The sequence below is a fragment of the Aquila chrysaetos genome, chromosome 7 (assembly GCF_900496995.4).
Source record: "Aquila chrysaetos chrysaetos chromosome 7, bAquChr1.4, whole genome shotgun sequence".
Classification (NCBI taxonomy): domain Eukaryota; kingdom Metazoa; phylum Chordata; class Aves; order Accipitriformes; family Accipitridae; genus Aquila; species Aquila chrysaetos.
The window spans coordinates 13,601,815-13,619,366 of record NC_044010.1 but is presented as its reverse complement, the minus strand read 5'-3'; the positions used below and the strand labels follow the sequence as shown (position 1 = coordinate 13,619,366).

At 40.8% G+C, this 17,552-nt stretch overlaps 1 protein-coding gene and 1 long non-coding RNA gene across 4 annotated transcripts in view; one reads left to right on the top strand and one right to left on the bottom strand.

The window, feature by feature from the left end:
- PROS1 (protein S) overlaps positions 1 to 7,394 on the top strand; it is a 35,736-nt gene extending 28,342 nt beyond the window's left edge. For 2 of the 3 annotated variants that reach the window (XM_030020227.2, XM_030020228.2), the window contains exons 13-15: positions 772 to 920; positions 1,741 to 1,954; positions 4,929 to 7,394. In XM_030020227.2, the coding sequence (XP_029876087.1) occupies positions 772 to 920; positions 1,741 to 1,954; positions 4,929 to 5,074 (509 nt within the window). In that variant the 3' untranslated portion in view covers positions 5,075 to 7,394. The remainder of the gene's footprint in view (positions 1 to 771; positions 921 to 1,740; positions 1,955 to 4,928) is intronic. The other variant, XR_003924277.2, reaches the window with a different exon arrangement.
- LOC115343778 overlaps positions 1 to 17,552 on the bottom strand; it is a 174,434-nt gene that overhangs the window by 4,665 nt on the left and 152,217 nt on the right. The window contains exons 4-5 of the long non-coding RNA XR_003924279.2: positions 10,271 to 10,331; positions 8,273 to 8,404 (exon numbers count right to left, since the gene is read on the bottom strand). This is a non-coding gene — a long non-coding RNA (uncharacterized LOC115343778). The remainder of the gene's footprint in view (positions 1 to 8,272; positions 8,405 to 10,270; positions 10,332 to 17,552) is intronic.

The following is a 17,552-nucleotide window of genomic DNA, read 5'->3' as shown; positions in this document are numbered from 1 at the left end:
ACTTCACCCCCTCTCCTTTCTGTTCTCACACCCCCACCCCCAACACCGAGAGGCTGCCCACACCTACTGCTACCCTTCTATGAGCTATTGTAGCCCGCTGTCTCCCTGCCCATTCGGCTTTGTGCAGGGATACAACCTCACCTCATATTTTAGGATTTCTGCTTCCTCAAGAAACTACTAGAAATTGAGAAACTACTAGATTTGACTTCGCGGGTGGGGGGAGAGAAAAGGCACTGGAAGAAAAGACACAAAGATCTCAAAATATCAAATATCTCTTTAAACAGTAATTCTTATATTAGCTTCACTATGAATGCACCAATTATATTTGCTCCATCTGCATATTTACTTTACGCACCTGCATATTCCCATTTTAATAGTGGAACTGCTTTGGAATGTAAAATTGTAGAATAACTGCCAATCTTCTACTAAGTGGCAGCAATTTATGAGTAAATTAGTTTTTTGGGTTTAATCTTGAACTGACCTCTAATGAATGTGGCACCTATTCCACATTAGAATGGAAAAGGTAGCAAAAAAAAAAAAAGTCCAATAAGCACAGAAGATTAGGGAAGATGCAGGATTAAAAATTTTTTTTTTTTTTTTTTTTTTAAAGACTCACAGTTCTTTCTGAAAATTCCAAAGTTCACTGTTTTTTTCTGGAGATTAGTACTAATTTTTCCACAGTGGGAGCAGAATAAATGCTAATTTTTAACACCATATTAGTTTTTCATTAGCAGATGGATTTATTAATTTCAATTATTCTTTTTAAAACAGATAATCTTGACAATGCTGAAGATTGGCTAATAAATGTGACACTGACTATTCGCCCATCCACAGACACTGGTGTTATGTTTGCCTTGGTTTCTAATGAAACAGTGCCTCTTGCTTTGTCCATAGTGGACTCTAACTCCTCTGACTCACAGGTGATCTTACAATTATCATAGCAGCTGATACACATATACGTCACACCTCTTGTTTTTGTGTTACTTAACTTACTACTCCATTTGTGAAAAATCAAACTAAAAAAAAGCTACTCACGCTTACTTGCAGTGGAGCTGGTAGGTTGAATTAATATTTTGAAAAAGCATTTAGATCGTATAGCGATGTGCAGAAAATATGTTACTCTTAATGATTGCTACAGCAGTGACTAAGCACTAACTGCTCTTGTGTCAGGCACTATCCATTACATCACATCTTCTTCAACCTTTCCTTCCAAATGCACAAAGCAGAAAGGGGAATATGGCAGAAGTAGAATGATGGTACTACAGTAATGGCATCATGTTGCTTTCAATTTATAAACAGATCTTTTTGTCCTTAAGTTTCCATTTACATCTGTTTACATCAGGCATCCTGAGAAAGCATGATTATACACTATGGCTAATCCATGCTTTTGCCTGAAATGAGAACCTATAGCAAACACTTTGTTACCTTTGAAACTGTAGCAGTACTCCTTTTGCCTGTAAGAGAAACAGGATTTCACCTCAGAACCATAGCCAAAGATTTTTTTACAGTGAACATTCTGTCTTATAAATTTAAGAATACAAATGAATGGCATTCATCACCAAAGGTGATGATTATACAGCAATTTTAGTAACTTATCCAACTTAATGTACTAGTTTTTAAAATGTGGCTCTAACTTTTCCTTTTCTTCTACTTCCAAATATAAAATGCATCAGAACTGAGTATAATTGTGTGTTAAAGTTATATGTGACATCTTTTGTGACCTACCATTCTTCCATTTAGAAAATCATTGTGACCATTGGAAACATCACTGTTGCACATCTGGAATCAAAGAAGTTATGTACACCCAAGAAAGTTCTGGTTGGACTTCTAGTGACCAAACAGCAACTTGAACTGTCTGTTGATTCACACACAGTCAGAAGCAATTCAGAGCAGCTGTCTATCCTGCATCAGGCAATGATGGCAAATGTTGTTACCTACTTGGGTGGCCTGCCAGGTGAATTCTATTTCTTTTCATTAATTTGATTATTTGTACAAGCCTGATTATATTCAGCCTTACCCAAGCTAGAAAAAGTCTACAACTGTACAAAAAAACCCCAGTTTTTTTCCCAAGTGATTCTTATTTCATCCATTCTTTACAGCTTCTGAGGGATCCTGCTTTTCAACAGTAGCATTATTAGGCCCATTAAAAGGCATGAGTCTTTCTCTAGAGGTTTGAATTTGGAAAATGTCTTGATTTTCGAGCTAGGGAGTAGTGAGCATTGCATATTTCTGATATGCCACCAGCTGGCACAATTTAGGAACTGCATCAAGCATGTAAGAAAAACAGGCATTTTTAAGTAAATTGTCAGAAATGCAGAAGGAGAGGTCAGGAATATGGTTTCAGTAATTAAACTCTGGGCAACAGATGACTGGCAATCTTTGAGACAGAAAATGTGTTGAAACAGCAAATATTTTGATTAAAGCAAGCTGCAAGCATATCCCCAGTCTTAAGACATGTACAAACGTTATTTTGTACAGGAAGTGTACTCATGCTTATCTGTAAAATAGTTTGACTTCAGGCTGAATCATGAAGAAAAATAGCATTGCCGCAGACAAGGAATTTGCAAAGCCTAAGATCTTGAAAAGAACTTGAAAACTAGTAGAGGAAAGACACCATGGTTACAACATTACTACTAGCAGAGCTTTTCTATATCCTCTATTAAAGTTACTTTAGGGAGAATAAGCCACAATTCCTAAGGAAATTCTAAGAGTTTGACCAACACAGTTTTGAATTGACATCCATTTTACACATAGGCTGCAGTGTCATAGCACTGCCCCAGTTACAGTTGGTGTGTATGTGCAGTGTGTGTCTTCTGCAGGAGTCAAGGGTACACAGGAGTAGAAAGGAGGGAGGAACTGTGTATCCATTGGAGATGATCTCTTTAGGCATTTCTTCCAAGGTAGCTCACACAGGAGAAGCTGGAATTATGGTTCACCCTCTAGACTTGCTTGTCAGAATAGAAGAAAGGTGTTTAGGGCAGCATTGCAGGTATCACAGCCTCTGTCTGAAGTGGTGGTTGCCTGAGTATCCAGGCCCGTATGTTGGCATTTATTTGTTCTCTACAAGTCCTCATACACTGGTAATCAAGGATGTAACAAGATTTAGGCACCAAATATGACAATTTCTCCTCTAATTTTGTTTTTGAATGGATATGCAATATCTTGGAAACCAGATAACTAGGTGAGTTCAAATTGAATGTGTAAAATGAGAACAATGCACTAATGGTGCAGTACCATCACATACCGCAATAGGTCAGCATCAGTATTTTTGCAATACCATCTCTCTTCTTTAAAAGAGAGATGAAGTCAGTATTTACTTAGTAGAGATGTGTCAGTAGGTTAACTGAGCTATAGTAACTTAACAAAGATTCCAGTAATTTCTTAGACCTCTTCATCTTTGTGATATTTAAATGATTCTTTCTAGTACATTGCCAGCCACAGAGTAATTAGCATCTTAAGAGTTAAGACCTTGGCTTCAGTCAGGCATCCTAAATAGATAAGAAGCAAGTATTAGTTACTTGTTGGTCCTTAAAAGTGAGTGTAATCTCTCAGTTTTAAAAGGTATCTTCAACATGCAAATTAACAAAAAAAAAACCCCTCTGTATGCATAAACAGTCTCTACTTGGAGGACTCAAAAAAGCAACAAAAACCCTCACGTTATCCAAAGGATCCTCTTCCACAACAGCCTCTGTTACCAAAAAGAGAAAAAGTAGTATAGGAAAACTACTTTAGATCCCTGTGTACAGCCAGTTTGGCTAGACTGATTCATTTACTCACTCTAACTCACCCCTGAAAAGCCTCTGGGATTACTGAGCCATATAAAAAGGTAGGTAAGGATCTCCACACTGAGCTGTGATGTACACAACTGTATGGTTAAAAGGCACCTAACAAAAATATGCATTTCATGAAGGCCAGAAATCCCTATTTTTTATACATGTTTCTTCAAACTAGTAACAGCATTGCGAGTATGCCTCCTTGTTAATTAATACAGCACAACCAGTGCAGGCTAGATGAGACTTGCACAGTTCTATGACCGCAGTGTTATCATCACTAGAGTAAAAAGAGCAGAAGGGCACAATTCTACAGGAATTTGTGCAGTACCTCAGCTCACAGCAAAATAAAATGACAAGGAAGCAACATTTCTTGTTCCCCAGACAATCAAGTCTATCTTCTAGGAGTGATAGGATGATTAACATCTGAAAAAAAAGGTGATGCTCTTGAGATCAGCTTCTAGGCATCCTCATTCTAGTTGCTGAAGGTACGTGGATCACCTTATGTCTACCTTGTAAGACTCCAGTTGTACCCTAAGACCTCAGAGCAATGCCTGCTTGATTTTGTGCTTAACATATTGTTTCCTGAAGCATATCCATGATCTGATATTGCCGTAATCCAAACAATACCTAAATGAGGAACAGATAAAGTGAGTCCTTTACAGAGAATTCACTTCTAAGAAGCAGTAAGGAAGCAGTAAAATGTGTGGAGTTCCCAGGGGTCCCCTATCTGAGAACCTGCAGTTTTGAATCCAGAGTAGCTTTCTGGCAAAAGCAAGATGGTTCTCTCTGTGACCTCTAAAGCCATAAACATCTGTTTGTAGGTCAGTACGAGAACAGTGGACTCCAGGAAACAAACTATTGGTTCACTGTTGTTAATGCAGGAAATGCTGCTATGAAAAACATTCACATACTTAGGTTTCTGGATGGGAATAGACTCCTAATGCATATTTCAAATTTTACTGACCTCTCTCATCTTTGCTGACTTTATCTCAATCTTAAAGAAAAGGGAGAAGAACTTAAGTGTTTCCTTCCAAATTTCTTTTTTTCTCCCATGGCTGGCTAATGGATGGGGAATGTAGTATTCCCTGTGTTTTTGCTAATCTGAAAAATAATTTTTATGCCTTGGCCTAATAAATTGAATATGTTTCTGTGCAGATGTTCCTCTGGGTGCTACGTTAGTAACCGCTTTTTATAATGGCTGCATGGAGGTGAAGGTCAACAACAGACAGCTGGATCTGGATGAAGCCATTTCTAAACACAATGACATTAGATCTCACTCATGCCCACTGATTATGCAGTAACCGTTCAATTCTTAATTTAACTTTTTTCTTTCAGATATAATTTGTGTAATTAGTCTCATGCCATAATGAAGCCTGTATTATTTTATTCAAGATGTGCCAGGAAAGTAATCAACAGCATGTTTTTCCTCCCTTTCATATAGAATGAGGGAAAAAAATCCCCTCTCTTTTCAGCTGTAAAGAGACAATCAAGATGAAAATTCTGTAAAATGTTCTTTTATTCATATCAGTGATAAATCTTAAAGCTAGATTTATCTTCCATGTTCATACTATGCCCTTGATATATTTAGTTTGGAGCGAAAGTTCAGGAAGTTCTGTTTAGAACCAATTTTACTTCTTCTTTTTCATATATCAGCATAAAGTTACGAGTTGCAAATTTTGGTAATGTATTTGAATCTAAACGAAACCAGTCTCAAACTTTTCCAAGCATAATATACAGAGAAAAAAAATCTCTACAGGTTTTGTAACATGCTTTTGGTAAAGCAAAAAAATAAACCGGAATCCAGAGCACAAGCTCTCAGTGAATATGTTTACAAGTTGTATCAATATTGGTAAAGCAACTTCAAAACTGAAGTGTTTTTGTAAGTAGCTCAATTTTTGAAAATAGGTCTTGTTATACTGTACCAGCTTTAATTCTTCTATCTTAGGAACCCAGCTTTAGACAGAGTTCTGGATCAGGTCAGGTAATTTGCTTTCAAAGTGGGTTAGAATAGACCCCAGGCAATTTTGGAAAACAGAGGAGATGGCTTGAAAGAAGGAGCTCTGGTCTTCATCACAGGACATCAAACTGGACTTTGCTAAGTAAAGCTGAAAATTTGCGGTAAACATTTCTTCCATTTGTGACAAATCTAGCACTCCTCAAAATGAGCACCCTTTAATAGTCCATCATATCATTCCCTTTATTTAGGTCAACCTTGCATTCATAGACACCCAGAAGAGATTTGTTTGTGAGCACTCTTGCAGTTGTGTTTCTGACATACTTGAAAGCCTAAATTTTGCTAGTAACATCAGAATGTAAAGCCATATTCTGCTCAGCCAACTTTAATGAAACAGGTAATTAGAAAAGTATTGTTTTCCTCAGGTGTGCTCATTTCAAGCATTTCTAATACTTCTTTAACATCCTTTGAGTGCTCTTTCCACTTCCAGCCTCATTTTCACACAATCCGAAACCTCCCTGTGCAGCTCACCTAGAGGTTTTGTTAACCCCAAACCAAATAAATAGCAAGAGAATTGCTATAAGCAATGAATATATACTCTCATCCATCAAGCGGAGAGACATTTATCTGCCAGGATTCTTGACTTGAGATTGAGATTTGCTTTCTTAGCTTGAGACATTGAAGTGGAAATGTATGTACAGAAGGATGGATTGTGACAATGCTCATTTTGAGTATTGCCTTTCTCCAGAGCTATTCCCAGTGACATTAGTGAGGTTTCTTTCATTGTTGAGCACTAACATTAGTACATCAGTATTGCAGAATATGAGCCCATCTTTCAACATTATTGCTTTGTCTGAGGTTATAGTTAACTTCACTTCCCACTCATGTAATGTAATACAGGATTTGCTCTGACTTTCATACCAGCCAGCCTCAGTACAGTCTCTGAATCTGTCCAGCCCTCGTTCATAGGTAGCTGCTTATCAGCAGGAATACCATACGGCTGACACTCAGGGGCTAATTGCTAGTGAACTAATAGTTCACTTTTCTAGGATTGCATGTAAAAAAAGCTTTGATTTCTCCAGACTCCATGGAGGGGAAATAACTGCAGGAAAGCATCCCTCCCTGCTCTCCTTCCATCCCAACACACACATTCTTCATTTGGGCCTAAGTTGAAGAAAAAGTTGACTGAAATAAGCAGGTTTTGCGTGCAAGGCAGAGCTGAATTGGGACTTTTGACATCAAATACACATGTGATCACTATTTACAGTATCTCACGGAAGCACCCACTAAATTCTGGAAAGCCCTCGGGTCAGCCTCTGCCTTCCACAACAAACACAGAAATGATGAGATGAGAAACACACAGTAAAGTGTCAGCAATACTCTAAATGCTTCTGTCGGCCTGTGCGACCAGAAGAAAAGGTTTGGGGTTTTGTTTGTTTGGTTTTTAGCTTTTTTTTGTTTAAGGGTAATAAATGGTATAGAGGTAAAATGAAAGAAAAAAAAATTTTCTCATGCAGTCACCATTTCTTTTTGTTTTCATGGAATAATGTTTTAGGGGTTTGTAGTTATAATGAAACCTCTGCACTTTTTTTTTTTTTTAATGTAAAAGTGCCTCCCTATTGTAAGAATTAAATAAAGCAGCAGTTGCAAGTTTCTTTTCATTTTAAGTTGTATTTGCATATCTTCGTTCATTTTCACTGTGTAAGACTTGTTCCAGTGGTCAAATGGCTCACTCAGGAGATTGTGATAATCTTCAGCATCAAAGAAAAGAGTTGGCTCAAATTAATATGCTATCCAAATAGGCATTCATATTCTCTAGATAAATTTTTCAGTTTATTAATTGTTCAATATTGCCTGAGGAAATTAAGCTTTACTTAAAACTACATGTGGAAGAAAAGGGATCAGTGCAAGTTATTGATTCCTATCTTTTCTCCTTCATCAGGTGATTATGCCTAAAAATACAATGAAATACAGTTCAGCAGGGGCCATTCAGTGTTTATACAGAACAGCTGCACCTGCTCTGTGCTTTTTCAGCTCCTGTGCACCAAGTGTTAAAAATCAGTATCTCCTAATTTCCTTGAAAATGAAATCTAGTCATGGAATTGGTTCTCATTTATACTAGAGCAGCTTCCTGCTTACATGCTTGATCAACATTTACTTTACATTCTTTAATGCTTGCATGTCTCTTGGTAGATTGAGTACAAACACCTTCACTGTTGATACTCAAGGTTAGCTCTAGAGCTGTCATCTTCAGAGAAAGAGAGGCCAAACTCATTTTCAGTCATTCTAGTCCTGCTTATCACTGAACAGTGCACTGATGTTGGTCCTTTGATGTCATTAGTCATACATACATGCTTAATATTTTGTTGCTGCAGCAACCTTATTATATCAAAATAACCACCCTGATTTGGGAGCAATTTCATGTTTCATCTGCCAAAAAGAACAGTTATGTACCAAAAAAATGGATACAAAGAAAACCATAACAGCTAATACCAAAGGGGTGAGGAAGGCATCACTGTGACTAAAAAAGAACCGAGATACTCACACTCTGGTTTTGTCTTTTCCTGACCACAGTCCCGGAGCAGCAGTTCAGAGCTAGGTGACCTTGGTTCCTGTCATTTTAGATAGCTTGTGGGTGCTGAAGTGCCAGCAAGATGGAAATACCATTGCACTATCACTGGAAATCAGAAGAAACATCTACAAAAAACTCCATCCAAACTACCTACAAAACCTTTATAGTAACAGGGTTTACCGTTCATGTTTTTAAAAAATGCTTCCTATCCACAAAACAACTGTACCCCCATTGTTACACTGGGCATATCCTTTTGCTCTCAGGGTAGTTACATTTCAATAGGAATATGTGAATAAGCAGCTAAATCATAAGCTGGTTCCAAGTAAGGGAGCTAGTACATTGCTTATAGGCACTTGAATCAATCAAGTGGTTGCAAATCGGCACAGCTGTATGTAATTCAGGACTTAACTATGTAGGGTTTTTCTGAGTGGTTTTTTTTGTTGTTTTTTTTTTTAAGGAATTTGTAGCATCTCAGCAAATTAGGAATGTGGAAAAACCACAAGTATCAAGAAACCAGTATCACACAACATAAGTTTATAGAGCCACAGATTTTGCCCCCCGCCTTGTCATTCAGATTGAGGACCATGGGAAGCACAACAACATGTAAAGCAAAAAAAACACTCACCGCACCCCTCCTCCCCTTCCCCATAAGCGGTTAGGTGCATTTTGGGAAAGTCAGACATGTGCAAAAATAATTATGACAACAGTACTTTTTAAAGTAACATTTTCATACACAAACATTAACATAAAAGCATCCTATGCAGCAATCTGTGCCAGAAGATTTTCAAAGTAGCATGGTGCTTCATTTCTGTCCCTTGATTTTGGAAACACTGAAAAGGCAGAAACCCAGTCCACCTTTGTGTGTTGGCTTCTATCCAGCCTAGTGGAGCACTTGCGGGAGGGACACACACACACAAAATCCAAAACAACACTAACCAAAAAACCCCCTGACAAAACAGCACACACACACCAAAAAACTCATGCCAATTTGATCCAATAGATGTTTTCACCTTTCCTCTCTCTTCCACTCTATGCCCCTACAAACACATCAACACCTCTTTCAAAAAAACCCAGCTTACTTTTTAACCTCACTTGGCAATTTTCCATCATCCAGCATGGTAACAGTTTGCTCAAAAGTCAGGGCTGTGTGTGTGCCCCCCCACCCCAAGGCCAGCTTTACAAATGCATGTATTTGAACAGGCATGCTTGACTGTAAACTGCAGCTTAAACAAGGACTTCACGTTGCCCTTGAGTATCTGTCACTAGAAGAGTAACCAAAGACACTGAAAGTACAAGACTCTAGTTTGTGATGCCAGACCTGCTATAGATCGAGTCTCTCTCTCACCTTTCCTCATAAGCAAAACAGGTCCTTGAAGCCCTTCTGAAAATCTTGCTTTACTTTTGCAAGCCTTAACATTTCCCAAGTAGTGCTTTGTTTCTTAATGGTCAGCAGGAAGCTGTGCTTCCCTCCCCTCCCATCCCCCAGTTAAAAGGTAAATAAAACCCAACACAACAATACACTGCTCCGCAGTTACAAAAAGCCATATAATTAGCTTTTCTAGAGGGCCAGCATCAGCCTCATTCGTCTCCGATCAGGTCAAACTTCCTCTGCTGAAGGCCCGCTGCAGCACTGGCGGGGGAAGCACGTGCTAACAGCAATGCTGACACCCGGCGTCAGCCAACTGAAGAGGTGTTCAGGGCCACAGGACTGGTGAGCAATACTTCCAGAACTTACTAGTGGGTTTATTTATGATATTATAAATAAAATATTAATTAAAGGTAAGGCCTTAATTAGTGGGACATAAGAAGAGCACTGTAAGACACATGCTAAGGTACATGTGAATTGTTGCAAGGTTTGGGTAGCACAGAAGATACAGAATAAAACTAGCTTTGCTTAAAACAAACCCCAAGAAAGAAAAGTTCATGTATAAAACAGCCAATATTTCTGGTTACTATTCAGCAGTAGCTTACCTTTCCAGGAAGGGTTTTTTCCTTTCTTCAAATTCTAGCATGATTCCCATCAACCAAAACTCTGTATAAAAAAAAAAGAAAGAAAACCACAAACCAGCTGTCATTAGAGCAAGCCTTACTCTTTCTAGCCTATCACAGAGTGCTTGATCATTCCCACGAGCTGGTCACAGACTCCTGCTGACACAGCCTGTTGAAAAGCAATCTTTCCTTTTAAATCTGGGAGGAAGCCAGCCTTTTGCTTAAAGGGTTTCTTCTGGAACAGAAGGTTGTGTGGATTTAACAAACCTGTTTGCCTGGAACAGGCAAACCCTATCACCTTGTAATTCATGACTTTATATTACCACACTGGGCAATAGAGGCATTAAGCAAGCTGCACAGATGAACTGAAGTTTGTGTCTCAGTGAAGGTTTATACACGCTCTCACAGTCTTTCAGAGGATTCATAACTAGTTTATTGGCAGCTTCACAGAATCCTCATAGTGAAGTCATTACTCTGCATTTGCTGTTTTCCACAGATGTGAACCAGGATGACATGAGTATCTGCCCCAAAATGTCCTTCCATCTGCTGGGGTGGGCCAAAACCCCCAGTCCTTGGGGTGCTCCACCCCGTACGGGAAATGAGATTAGTCTGGGTCAAACAGTCAAGAGAGGGAATGGTGTCCTGTCTTCACAAGTGAAGGCTGCTTTTGTAGGCACTTAGCTTTTTAGACAAAAGTAAAGGAACAATATTACCAAGCATGCTCCATACAAAAAAAAGATCGTCTCTTTAAATACACAATGGATAAGAACAATCTTTTCAAGTAAGATGAGCACAGTTACTGTGGGTCGTTTTTAAAGCAAGATGAGCCTTACATTGTTATTTTCCAAACTTTATTTACACAGGGAAGACTTTAAAGAAATAACCCAACAAAAATTAGAAATACAGGCTGAATTTTTTTCAAACAAGCAGACAGAATATAATCACAATAATTTGGGGCAATATGGGTTGGTAAGTTCTTTACATGTCACTGAAAAACCCAATCATTGATTTAAATTACATGAATCTTCATATTTTGTTCCTGCAGAAAATAAAATGGTTTTTACTGCTGTTGTAAAGTAGGTAACTTACTTGAATGGTTACTCTTTCAGCTGTTTGTGCTCTGTAGCAACCTTTCTTCTGAACTGGCTTTAGACTTTCATCAAAAGGTGAAGATACAAGGAGTCCCATTTCCCCACCACTAACGATATTAGCAGTTGATGCATTCAGCAGTTCCTTGCTCTGAGTGTCAGTGATGTCATTAGCTGAAGCCAGTGAAGCAGAGCTATGACCTATGATTTCAAGGGCTGAAAATGTAGTTTAGCTCATCTATAAGAAAGTAAGAACAAACTTTGCCAATATTTCAAACGTCCAGCTACTGCCAGAAGCCTGAAGAAACTGCTGCTAAGCAAGGATGAAATTGATTTAATCAGTCTTACCTTACACCCTATTGTAGGTCTTGATATAAAAACCACCCTCCACTCGCCCCCAAAAAACCAACCAGTGAAAATTTAAAAGTGGATATTAGTTCCTCAGGAATATGCACAATGTTTATTAAACAGATCCCTGAAGCGCTTCATGCCTTTGCCCAGAACCAATGGGGTTTTCTTCATTATGTGCACTGATTTTTCTGCTGCTAATGTTGGGTTTAACTCCTAAACTACAGAAAGTGTTTGTGTAGGCAGGTGACAAAACAATACACAAAGGAATGATCTCCAAGGGTTCAAAGGGATGTTAGGCATCCACCTGCTGTTGAAAGTCAACCACTCCACTACCTTTCATACTTATGCAAATCTGTCTTGTTAGACAGCCAGAAGAACCTGATCTACACACAGTATCTCAAAGCCAAAACTTAAATTGTGTGCTATTCTTTACCAGAACAAAGATCTACCTGGGTACAAATACAGAGGTTTATATTTGCAGTCAGAAGAGAAATAGGTCCAAAGATTCTCTGACCTCAAACAAAAATAAAACATGCTTGTGACAGTACTGCATTGGGAGACGAATTTTAACCTGTCCCAGCTAAGAATGATGTATACAGAGAGTTAGAAAGCAACTTCCCAGACAATCCAGAAATCTGATGATTTCCCATGTCTGTTGTACATTGTACTATATATCAATGCATAGCATAATACATTTTTAAGTATTGTGTTGAACATAAGCCATGTTGGCTTTATGCAGCAATGCCAAGTTTAAACTCCTGCTGGAAACTTTCTATCCAGGCTTTCAGTTCCTAGTGATGAAGAAAGTTGCAATGACACTAGTGACTTTTGCAAACTGCAGCTAGGTTTATACACCACTGCCCCCGGGAGAATGTTGGGGACTCCAGTGTCCTCCAAGTTCAAAAGTCCAGTCGCTTGGCGTGGCTATGTCTGAGCCTTGGAGGAGAGCTAGCTGGCTGTCACTCAGTCCTCATAGCAGAAAGGAGATGCTGGCTGGCCTTTCGAGGCAAGCAGAGGAGAGAGAGCAGATGGTACCTGTCTGGTTGTTTGGGGCTTATGTTCAACTGCTGTTACGAAGCCCTGCCATCTAGAGGTGCCATTGGATGCTCCACTGTTGCGTAGCGTGGAGCGCAGAGGATGTGTAGCCTATAGATGATATATCTACACTCCAGGAAGCAATGACATGTTACAATAACCCGCCTTGCTTTAAACAAGCTGTATTTGACACCAGCATGGAGCATGATGCAAACCCATTTACGCTGCTTTGCAAGGGGGAGAGAAGGTCCAGGTAGCACTGCAGCTGTTCTGGCTGCCTGTCTGTCGTCTCCACGGACACTGCAATGTTTATGGGTTGATTTGCAAATATACTTACAGCAATTTTATGTCTTCATGTTAGCTACAAGGATTCATCTGCTCAAAGGCTTCGGCTTTGTGCGGCTGGTCACAAGACTGACTTTTCACTAGAGTGCAATGCCAGTTTTGTTAGCTTGCCTTATAGGGCAAAAGCCAACCCTGCCCCGTGACGATTTTATTTTGCCTTTATAGCAGGAAAAGGTTGGTCCAAACACTGTCCTGAAGGCAAATTCTCTATTCTATGTTAGTCCCCTCCTTCCATGTGTTAGGTTTCCCACCCATCATCCACACCGGTGAAAGCAGATCTGTGGATATGCTGCTACTCACTGAATGTTCACATGGAAGTTCATCTGAGTGCAACGGGAGCATTTTGAGATCCCAGTGAATGTACGTGTCTGACCTACTTAGCTTAGCAATAAAATAATGGCTATGGTAGCTGCCACCACAGCTTCACTTGCAGTGTAATAGGCATGCTGGGTTCTTGCGGGCTCAGGCACCATCTGCACTGCAGAGCTTGCCACTGGTATTTAGTTATCAATCCCCTTGCTGTTTCATAAACCAGAAATGAATCTAACTTGCTTTCTTATGACTGGATTGGTCATATAGGACTCTACCTCTTTCTCTGCATTTGTAAAACCTCCTCATTTCTAGCCCTTTCATTCAATTTTTCTCAACTCCAGGCTTTTCAAGTCTCCTCATGCTTCTGGATGAGGAAATGCCTATCTGAGCCTCCTCTACTGATTTGCATCACACTTATTTCCCTGCCTCTGTTGTTGATCACAAAGTGGGATTCAAAGCACCTGGTACCATCCAACAACATTTTAGTCTTAATACTTAGGTTATACAGCTCTGCAAGCTGTACTTGCACTTATGGGAGAACATGATCCCCTGCTGTTCCCCTGGACTAGTTTGAGGTCTATCAGAAAGGGATGTCCTGCTTCTAGAGTTGCTCTGAGATGTCGTATCCCTCTGTGATGTAGTTTTGAAGGGAAAGGTGTTAGCTATCATGGAGAACCTGAATTTTGATGACTCTCAGGGTAGTGACAGTACGGTAAGGCTCCTGTCTAGCCCTCTGAGCTGACATAACCAGGTCTGACTCTGTACCCGGACTCACCTTAATAGCTGCACTTCCATCTAGCCCATGTGCAGGGACTTGATGGTGCTATGACTTCATAGACACCAGGGTCTGCTTTCAGGTTCTCTGACACCGGTTTAGGGAAACTTCTCTTTCTTCGATGAAGGGTTGAGCCCTTGTTTCAGAAAACACAGGTCTTGCCTTGACCCTTCCAATACTCTACTACCCTGGCAAAAGAGACCCTAATGTCAACATTGATGTTAGACAGGTTGCTGCATAACACTGCAGGGGAGAAGTGTTTTCCCGCTGCTGACCCTTTGGAGCCTGACTCTTTATGTACTGTTGGTTTAAGTGCTGGTCTTCAGCAAATACCTGGAGGAAGCCAGCAGTTTGGATCCATTACTGGAAACAATCTGTAGATGGTTAGCTGGTCATGCAAATTGTATTGTTGCTACACTTATTAAATGTCTAATTTTCTGCTTTGGAACATTATCACTAGACCTGCCCTCTGCTTCTCCCACCTGCTGAGGGCAGAGGAAGAGAATTAAACAAAGTACTCTGACCCTTCCAGGAAATACACATCTGAAGTTGATGGCCTTACAGAGATGCTGACCAGCTGTTTATTATTTCTCTGGAAATCTTTGTCTTGTTTCCAATAAAACACTTTCTGTCATAGGTTCACTACGTTTCCCTAAGACTGGGGCACTGTTTTTCATTTGTATTCTCTGTTTCCTGGCCAAACATTGCATTACAACCAGAGAAAGCTTGCAAGAATGTAGCAGCATATTGGGGTGGAAAATAAACATTCTAGGGATATTGCAAGTATTTCCAAAGCAAGCAATATACCCTCAGCAGGGTCAGAATTAAAGTTCATCTGAAAAGGAACACGAACACATGACGGTTTGAGACAGCACAAATAAGATTTATACACAGGACTCTGCATTGGGGGCGGAGGGGAGCTTCTGCTTACAACATGACAAAAGGTGATGGCCCATATTAACATATATCTGCCATGTAGCACTTCTGTCTGCATGTATCAGCTGTGGTGATGTGTCCATTCAGCCACTCTGCCTTTGCCTCATTGTCAAGTATGTTTAATTAAGATACAAAAACCAATGAGAAATGAATGTTTCTCATATGGCTAACTACTGATGTGCTGTCAGTGGAGTGTGTATGTGTAGAGAATCGGATATTTTCAGGCCAAAACATCCCTCCCCTCACCACAGAATTTCTACTTTAGCTGACAAAAATCCTTTCACGTCAAACTCACTCACTCCATTATTTTGGATGACCTGCTGCCACTTTTTCACTCAGTGCTTTGACATAATGTGATACACCAGATCTCGTGTACGAGAAATGCTCGTATCTGCTACGTTTATGTTAGCTGTTAGCTGTTAAAGCCAACATAGTTACCAGGGAACACACAAGCTAGGCTTATATAAAATATTTGCTAATACAGTTATCAGCCTGGGACCATCAACTTGGAATTTGGTGGTCTTTCCACATGCTTGTCAGCGATGACTTACATTTTTTTTCCCTGGGGATCAGCTATCCATCATCCATTTGCTGTTCCATAAACCAGGTTTCCAGAAGTAAAGTCACTTTCTAAAGGTTATGCAAGACCTGCTGTAGAGAAAGCGCACGTGCATGCACTGCTATCTACAAAATCCCTCTTTGGTTTTCCTCCAAAATCCTTTTTTTGTATTGCGAATGAAATCCAGAAATGCGAAGGAACTACAGAGAAGCAGAACCTGCGTGAAATTCACCGCTGGAGGGGACACTAGGCTGTGTTCAAAGCGGATTCTCCCAGGCTGAGAGCCGGGCCCTGGGTTTCCCGGGTGGCGGGCAGGGCCGCAGTCGCCCACCGACTGCCCTCCCCGGCGGCACCTGCCTGGCCGCCGAGCTCTGAGGGCTCACGAGGGCTCATGAGCAACAGGTCGTTCCCGCTTAAATCACAAGACACCACGTTCGGTTCCTCGGCCTGGAAGCTCCCAGTCAGCTCCAGCCAGAAGAGGCAAGAGACGGGCGGGTCAGCGGGGTCAGTAGAAGCCGGACAGGGCAGAGCTGCTGCATAACGTGGTGAGGTCTTCTTAAGCCCAGCTCAAGCACCCTGCAGAGGCTCATGGCGCATCCGAAAGATTTTTCTGTCCCTGCTTCCCCTCGGTCAGGCGCACTGAGGCAAGCGGTAGCTCTCCGGATAGCCCCGCGGCGCGAACCCGCCGGCCGTCGGGGAGCGCCTGCCGCCGCCGACACCGCCGAACCGCGGGGTGGCGCTGCGGCACCGGGAGAGACCGGCCGCGCCGGGGGCCGGGCGGGCAGGGAGCCCCTCCTCCTCCCCCTCTTCCCCCTCCTCCCCCTCCTCCTCCTCCTCCTCCCCCTCCTCCTCCCCCTCCTCCCCATCTTCCTCCCCATCTTCCTCCCTCCCACCCCCCTCCCTCCTCCTCCTCCTCCTCCTTCTTCTCCTCCTCCTCCTCCTCCTCCTCTCCCTCTCCCTCAGCCTCCTGTGCAGCTACAATCCCCGCGGTGGTTTAAGCAAGACAAAGACTAGGGCAAAATGGTGATTTCTTCATTTTACAGAAACACTGTCAGGAGAAACCAACTGCATTTCATCTTCTAGAAGAGTTATAGTACAAATTAAGTAAGTCCTGACATTTGCAGACTTGTGAAGACCTGTAAACACACAGGGAACTTTTTTTTTTTTTTTTAATGAGCAAACAGGATCTCTCCCCACCGTTGTAAAAAAGTAGACATTTAGTTTGGATGAACATTTGAAATGGCATTTGAAGATTTCGTGGAGTAACTGTAGTATGTCTGAAGCGATCTGGGTAAATTCATCCTCCCTTCTACTAGTCATATTGGTTTTGAATTAAAGGGAATTAAGAAGGTTCTATCTTGGAGTTTTAGCAATTACAAATTATATATAAAATCAGGAAAAAAACCCGTAAATTGCAAATAAGGATAAAAGCAAACAGTTCAGTAGTCTGGATCGCTACAATCTTCATAAATGAAGAAGAAATATTTGAAGTATATTGGGCAGAAACTACTTACTTTTTTTAGCTAACCCAAAACATTTCAGCGGCAATATACTCTGACAGTAATCTCAGATAAGCGGGGGATCCTCTCCAGTTATATTTTCAAGTGTCTCTAAATGGTCTGGTCATTCCTGAAGGATTTTCAGGCAATTCTAGCACCTGCAGCACCCAGACTAAGGTTTTGTATCTGACTGTAAAGGAGGCTGAAAGCAGTTGCTCGAGGTATAACAAAGGCAACAACCACCTGGAGATGCTCATTTACAGGCTCCATACACTATTCATGACAAAAGCAAAAAAAAAAAAAAAAAAAAAAAGGAAAAAAAAGAGGTGTGTTAAGGGATCAGAAGTCAATGCTTAAGATCCTG